The sequence below is a fragment of the Pelecanus crispus genome, chromosome 10 (genome assembly GCF_030463565.1).
Source record: "Pelecanus crispus isolate bPelCri1 chromosome 10, bPelCri1.pri, whole genome shotgun sequence".
Taxonomy (NCBI): Eukaryota; Metazoa; Chordata; class Aves; order Pelecaniformes; family Pelecanidae; genus Pelecanus; species Pelecanus crispus.
Window position 1 is genome coordinate 15,085,744 of NC_134652.1, and position 7,674 is coordinate 15,093,417.

Sequence of the window (7,674 nt, forward strand, 5' to 3'; positions counted from 1 at the left end):
AAAGGGCAACCCCCCCGCCCCAAAATGGCATACTCCCTTTTGCCAGCTCCTCTTATTTTTGCTTTGCTGGTTGCCAGGCCCTGTCAGGAAGGTCGCAGGGCCTTGTTTATCAGGGCTATTTGCTGGTAACTCTAGTAACGGGGTTTTGAACCCCACACACTAGAGCAAGTTTGGAGGTTTAGCGTCTGGCTACAAACGCGGTGTACCACAAATCGCAGCATCTGGAGCTGGGGGCCCGGTACCCGTCACGTGGCTGCAGTTTTTGGCTGGTCTGTCTCGTTCGCTGACAAGAGTTTTGCATATGGAAGACTGGGAAGATGCAGGAAGACATTAAGGGCCGTTTGTGTTTGAACTCAGCCATATCACAGCCTGACTTTAAAGGGATTGCCATGGGTTAGACAGAGCAGGGAACTGAGGCCAAATTTCTGCCCCCTTTCGCCTCCGCTGCCCCACAAAGGAAGGGGGTAAAACAGGATTTGGTGGGGCAGATGAACCAAAGCACAGGAGAGGCTTAAAGCACAGTGCATGAGCAAGCCTTGTGCAAGAGACCATAAAGATTAAGGTGCCTTTGTCTCCTCTGCACGAATGTCCCTGTAGCTTTTTCCCCGCAGCTGGGGCTGCCCTGGGGAAGCCTCACTCCATGCATGCCAGCTGGGAGATGCCGGCATCAGGGCAGATTTTGGGCAGCCCTGCTGTGGGTCAGGGCTCCCTGGGAGCCCCGGATGTGCACTAATGCTGCCAGCACTGTGCAAGTTGCCGGAGATGGTTAGTCCGGTGCCCGCGTCCTTCCTGTTTCCAGCAAACCCCAGTGACAGCAGCTCCCCAGAGGCCAGCGGGTTTCATCACATGGGTGAGGGCTCCTGGAGCTAGCGAGGTGCTTGGGGCTTCCTGAGATGAAGCCCTGTGGGGATGCAGCGCAGATGGAAAGTCAACTAAAACATTAATTAAATGCAGCTTGCAAGTGGCTTGGGGGAATGGGCATCACTGCAGAGGGCATGGATACACTCCTCGATTACTTCCCTGTCCTTCGAAAAAATCAGGGCATATGCTTTCCCCTGCTTGGTCCTGAATGCCTGCAGTCCACACAGCCCAGCCCTGTCAGTGGGGTGGGCATCCCAGCATAACCAGTGTTGTGCTGGGAGAAGGAGCTGGGGGAAGCCACACAAGTGAAGGGCAGTGAAGTGCATCTCTGGTACTGAGGTGTGCAGGTCGAGGGGCTCAGTTTCAGGCCAGCAGTTAGAGGCTGAGCTAGGACTGCGGGCTAGGACAGGGAATACTGTTGAGTCAACCAACTGTAGGAGAGATCATCCTGCCACACCTAATCCTAGCAAAAACTCCTACATAATTGCTGACCCAGCTCTATCAACATTTGGTGTTTGTATCCTGGGTCATCAAGATAAGCTCTGCTTTCCCAGAAAGCGACTTCTCTTGCTGCTAGCAACAGCCCCAGAGCATCTGCTCGCCCCTGTCGGCGGAGGCTGCTCTTGCCTGGCCCTCCCATGCTGAATCTCTCTGCCCCCAAACCTGCTGGGCCGTCTCGCAGCACCTCTTGCTGCCTCCCTGACATACCTTTGCCTATTACTAAATATTAACTCATCAGGTCCGAAGAGGGAGGTAAAAGCCACACACAGCACCTTCAAGGCAGTGTGGCACCAGCATGCACGTGCCGTGTGCCTGGGCTAGCGTGAGTCAGTGGCAGGGCTGGGGACACATCCCAATGCCAGTGCTCTGGTCTAGTTTCCCCAGTAATGTGGCGTCCTCCTTCGTTGCAGGCTTGGGAGATCATTTAGTGTCTGGCAGCAACACTGACAGTAATCGCTTCTGCGGGAGGTGACTAAACCCAAAGAGAAGGAAAGACTACGAACGTGCAAATGACAGGGGCAGAAACAGCTGTCCCATTGGTAATCTTGCCACAGAGACGCTTTTGGAGAGCTTAGTGGGAAACTGAAATGACTGAGGATTCATGCGTTGCTTAGGCTGAGTCCCTCTTCGGCTCCTTTTGAAGTATCCCTGGTACAGCAACCAACTCCAGAGGCTAGGACACCAGGCGGGAAGAAGGAACAGCAGTGAAGGTGTGCTCCTGGAGCAGCCCCTCGCACTCCAGCTGGCCCAAAGCCATTTCACTCCGCATCGCCGTGTCCCTCAGTGCTGGGAGGTGGGTCAGCACGGCCCCCCGCTGCAGTACACTCCTCCTCTCACCCCCGGGACGAGATGGCTGCCCTCGTTGCCGAGAACTTCCGCTTCCTCTCCTTGTTCTTCAAGAGCAAAGATGTGATGATCTTCAACGGTTTGGTAGCCCTGGGCACAGTGGGCAGCGAGGAGCTCTTCTCGGTCGTTGCCTTCAACTGCCCCTGCTCCCCTGCCCGCAATTACATCTATGGGCTGGCTGCCATCGGTGTCCCGGCCCTGGCCCTCTTCCTCATCGGCGTCATCTGGAACAACCACACCTGGAACCTGGTAGCCGAGTGCCACAAGCGCGGCACCAAGAACTTCTCTGCTGCCGCCACCTTCCTCCTCTTCGGCTCCATCATGGGCCGGGCAGCCGTGGCGCCCGTCACCTGGTCGGTCATCTCGCTGCTGCGCGGGGAAGCTTACATCTGCGCCCTCAGCGAGTTTGTCAGGCCGTCCTCCCTGGACAAGTTCCCAGCTGAGTATGGGGCTGAGGTGCTGGCCCGGTTCCCCTGTAAAGACATGCCAGCAAACCTCACCAAGTTCAGGGATGAGGTGACACGGAGGCTGAGATATGAGTCCCAGGTAGGCACGCTGGGGAGAAAGCCACATGGAGTGGGTAAGACCACCTTGCCCTGTCCTAATGCAACCTCTCTCTTCTCTCTCAGCTCTTCGGCTGGCTGCTCATTGGCATCGTTGCAGTCCTGGTTTTCCTCACCAAGTGCCTGAAGCACTGCTGCTCACCACTGAGCTACCGGCAGGAGGCTTACTGGGCCCAGTACCGCTCCAATGAGGACAAGCTCTTCCGCCGCACGGCTGAGGTCCACTCCAGGATCCTGGCGGCCAACAACGTGAAGCAATTCTTTGGCTTCGTGGCGCTGGACAAGGAGGAGAAGGAACTGGTGCAGGAGTTCCCGGTGGAGGACGTCCAGCCAAGCCCCCAGTGGAACGCCATCACGGGCGTCTACATCTACCGGGAGAACAAGGGCTTCCCCCTCTACAGCCGGCTCCACAAATGGGCCAAAGGGGTGGAAGGGAACGGGCCAAGCCCAGAAGGCCATGAAATGCTCTTTTTGGCTTCCTAAGACAGATGGGCGCTGGGAGCGGTTCCCCAGACCACCTGGCAGGCCTATCAGTATCAGTGTGCAGCTGAGGCATTCACTGGGAATATTCCTCCCAGCAGGATTACTTCTCTCAGCGGGTAAATAGGGATCAACAGCCTCAAGGTAGAGGCTGCTAAGCAATACACTGAGCTGGGGGACCCCTCCCTCAGAGACAACAGTCTCGTTGCTGCTCCCGGAGAGACAAGGGGAGCAAAGAGCAGACACACACCTTACCTCCAGGCTGCCACTGCACCCTGCCATCTAATGCACCAGCAGAAACCTCGGGGAGCAAGAGGTGGGCATGACATTTCTAACCATGACTCCTGCAGTCCCACCCGTCTCCCCCATGGCAGGGTTAGCCTCAGCCATCTCGCACACATACTTGTTTTATCGACATCAGTATCTTCTTCTGCAGTTATGCAGTGCAGTGCCTGATCTGCAGGCAGGTCCTGGAGCACTTTACGGGCTTCACAGCACAGGGAAAAAGAGGAAAGCAGTGGGTAAATTCCTGTGGCAAGGGGCATGCAATGGCACCTGGGAAGAAAAGGGTCAGTAATACAGCAGCACACTGAATAACTGAGAGACTAAGGCAGGAGGAATCACCAATATTCCCGGTATTCAGAAAGACACTCTGTAATTACCAAGTTGGAATTTGGGTAGGACCCCAAGTGAAGTGCCTGGCAATCTCTAATGAGCCCAGTCACAACCATGAGTTTATAAACCTGGAAGGTGGCACCATCAGCAGAATAGCTTTCGGGCAAGGTGGCGGTTCAGAGGTAGCGTACCTGCAGTGAGCCACACTGCTGTCTGTAGCTCACTGCATTTCTCATCCAGCCATCGGATGAGAGTCCTACTTGTTTGGGTTGCAAGTTGCAGCAAGACCTCAACCAGAATTAGTTTTACATACATATATATACATTCATATATATATATAGTGTATATACTATATAATTGTAGTTAGTTAGCTGTATTAAAGAGCATCTTTCTTCTAGGGGAAGGGGACGAGAAACTTGCCAGCCAAAAGACCACAATACGCACACCCATCTGCTGCACTGGGACTGCAGCCCTAAAGTGATGAGGGACAGAAGGAACCGGGTGCGGAGAGGAGCCCTCTCCCTACCCTTCTACCACTGAACTTTCTTAAACCCTTTCCACTGCCTTAAACGGTCCCTGCAGCAGGCGGTCTCTTTTACAGACTGAACTGTACTCTGAGAAAGCAAAGCCAGAGAGGTGTAAAATTACTGCCCTCACCATGACACCGTGCTGACTACGGCTTCAAGGCTGCTCTTCTGGCACTGCGCAGTCCCTTGTCTCCTGAGGGTCAGCCCTATGCGCCCAACGCTGCTTCAGGAGTTGGCAGGACAATGGAGTTTGTTTTTCCTACTTGTACTGTTTCTTTATAGGTACAACTTCCTTTTACACTGTGTTGTTTACCGAAAAGTCTTAAATTGTTGAAAAAATGACGTCAAACCCACAGAACTCAGAGGGGCTAATGCACAAGGAGATCTGAAATAAATTATTAAATGAGAGTTATTTTTCACTGCCTGCAGTTTTTTTCAGGGAGGCACAAAAGGCGTATTTTAACATTCTCTTTGAACCCAAGCACTGGGAACTTATTTTTCCTTTCTATTAAACTTTCAGATCCTCTCCTACCCAGCTGACCCCAGGATGTGAAGTTTTAAAGTACTACCACATATTACAAGTTAGTAACACTGATTTTTAGTTATTCTTGCAATGAGTAGCACAGATCTTGTACATCAGGATACAGAATTGCAGCAAAGGAAAGAAAATTTATTTAGAAACCTCTTTACAAATATGTCCCCTTGCAAGAAAGAGCTGGAGCCTATTCCCTGGAATAGAGAGGCAGGAACACCGCTTAATGGGCGAGGCATCCCAGGATCCCTGCTCTGCTTCTCTACAGATTTGCCTTGCATTTGTGGGAAGGCTTGGCTCCCAGCCTCACCATCAACTAATCTGCAGGAATGATCAGATGCAAGTTACATGAAATTGCATTAACTTGGGATGAAAGAGGGTTCGTTTGCATTTCTTCTTGTTGGCCCTCGGGTGCAAACATGCAGACACACATGCCACTCCCCACACACAGGTCAGCAGATGCAGGGTAACTTGCTGAAACAAAGCAGCATGAGCATATGCCTGTTCCTCTTACTTCCTTTACTTCCCTTGCCTCCCTCCTTGATAGTCCTAGTTGTTCCTTTGAACCACCTCCGCTCCAGCTCCTCTTCCTCCCCTTCCCTCCTTTGAAGGAAAGGGGCAAGACACGTAATGCTTCGGAATGGATTTATTTATCCTAAGAATAAACCATGAGCACAAACCAGCTTTTGCTGTTTAGCTCCCTTCTCTTCCCCATTAACCCCAGCCACTTTCCATGTGCTGGGATGGGCTAGGGGCTTGTCCAGCTTGTCCATTTTCCCTCGCTCTTGTTGGAGAGGCATGTTTGAGTGGACAGCTGACAGCAAGGAGCGGAGCAAGCCACTGCACTCAGAAATACTTGTTTGCCTTTGTAGGGATTTTTTTCCTCCCCTCCTCTGCAGCCCTGAGCATGGCCCCAGCTGAGACAGCCCTGCGCTTCTGGCCCTTGTAGCCCATCAGCACTCTCACAAATACCCCCGCTGACCCCGTCGCTCACCCTGCCCTAGTGACGATGCTGAGGTGAGGAATGTTAACCCACGTGGCTTTTTACACCAGCACAAGCAACTGGGCTAGGCTTCTCACTAAAATGCCAAGATGGAAGTTGAACTGCATGTCTTCCTGGCATGCTCGATCACGCAGGCTGTGAGCTCACATGCTCTCTGCTTTTCCTAGAGGCTGAAAACAATCCCATCGCAGAGCAGCCTACAGGTTGCCAATTAGGGCACACTTCCCAGCAGCAAGATGGGTACAAACCAGGCTCCTCCAGTATGGAGAATTACACACAGGTCTTTCATTTTCCCTGCTGACTACTGTAGAGACTATAATAGCCCCAGTAGTCAAGAAGAAATCAAGAAGAAACAATACCTCAAAGGGATCTTGGTTTCTATTGCAATGCTTATTTGTGTATTCTATTATGTAACTAATTAATCCCCCAAAAAGCACCATCATTGCAGCTGCGTTCTAAAAAAAAAAAAAAGCAGCAGCTGCTACTGGATGTTGCAAGCAGCCTCCTCCTCTAGAAGAGCATTAAGCAAAATCTGAGTACAGTACCTTGCTCTCCCTGAGGGCACGAAGTGAAATGACTTGTTTCTGGACCCAAAGGGACTTGGGAATGAATTAAATGCTGAACCATTCAGCCTTGCCAACATGGGGCATTCACAGAGGCAGAAGAGCTGGGTCCTGCAGAGCTCTGGTTTTGAGTTCACAGCACCTACAATGAATAAGACTCTTCAAGTTTGGTATTTCAAAGCTGGGCAGCCACTCACTAGTGTCTACATTGGATAATCACACCTGTTTGCATACCCTGCTTTTCCCTTTGCCTTCAGTTCTTCATCTGTAAAACATGTGGATGATCACATCCACATCTTACTGGACAGTTACAAGAAGATGGATCATAAGGCACCAACACCAGTGATAGAGCCTACTTAAGTACCCAAGATACTTGGCCTTTTTCAAGCAGAAGGTGAGATTGGGATGACACTTTTTCAGCACAGAAAAACACTTTTTTCTTTGACCTCATTGATTTCCTCTTAATAGACAACCACTACTGAAAATCACTAATTCTTTCTGTCATCAGTCACCAGCAATTGTTATGAGAGATGGCTGTGGGTCATGGGATCCATTATAACTGGATGCTGTGAGCTTTAAAGGCATACGCCCTTTCAGCTGAAGAGGCCAAAAGCATCCTGGGCTGCATCAGGAAGAGCGTTACCAGCAGGTCGAGGTAGGTCATCCTTCCCCTCTACTCTGCCATGGTGAGACATCTGGGGTGATGCGTCCAGTACTGGGTTCCCCAGTACCAGACATACAGGCTTACTGGAGTGAGTCCAACAGAGGAAAATTATTATGGGATTGGAGCACCCATCACCCAAGGAGTGGCTGAGAGAGCTGGGGCTGCCCAGCCTAAGGAGAAGGCTCAAGGTGGATCTTATCTACGTGTATAAATACCTGACACAAGGGTGTAAAAAAGGTGGATCTAGACTATTCTTAGTGGTGCTCAGTGACAGGACAAGAGGAAATGGGCACAAACTGCAATACAAGAAATTCCATTTAAACATAAACCACTTTTTTGCTGTAAACATGGTCAAACACTGGAACAGGTTGCCCAGAGAGGTTGTAGAGTCTCCATCCTTGGAGAAATCAAAACTAAACTGGACATGGTCCTGAGCAACCTAGTCTAGCTAACCACTGCTTTCAGCAGGGGTTTGAACCAGATAATCTCCAGAGGTCCCTTCCAACCTCAGCTATGCCA

At 51.3% G+C, this 7,674-nt stretch overlaps 1 protein-coding gene across 1 annotated transcript; it reads left to right on the forward strand.

Moving 5' to 3' along the window:
• The first annotated feature begins 2,211 nt into the window (after window positions 1–2,211).
• On the forward strand, window positions 2,212–3,254 carry CALHM2 (calcium homeostasis modulator family member 2). Its single transcript, XM_009491002.2, has 2 exons — window positions 2,212–2,754; window positions 2,838–3,254. Exons 1-2 carry the CDS (start codon window positions 2,212–2,214, stop codon window positions 3,252–3,254), a joined length of 960 nt encoding a protein of 319 aa, XP_009489277.1.
• The last annotated feature ends 4,420 nt before the right edge of the window (window positions 3,255–7,674 follow it).

What these genes read in the sequence shown, in the direction of transcription:
- CALHM2 (XM_009491002.2), top strand. Translation starts at nt 2,212, where the DNA reads ATGGCTGCCCTCGTTGCCGAGAACTTCCGCTTCCTCTCCTTGTTCTTC. An exon ending in GGCTGAGATATGAGTCCCAG is followed by an intron (nt 2,755 to 2,837) that starts GTAGGCACGCTG and finishes CTTCTCTCTCAG; the next exon opens with CTCTTCGGCTGGCTGCTCAT.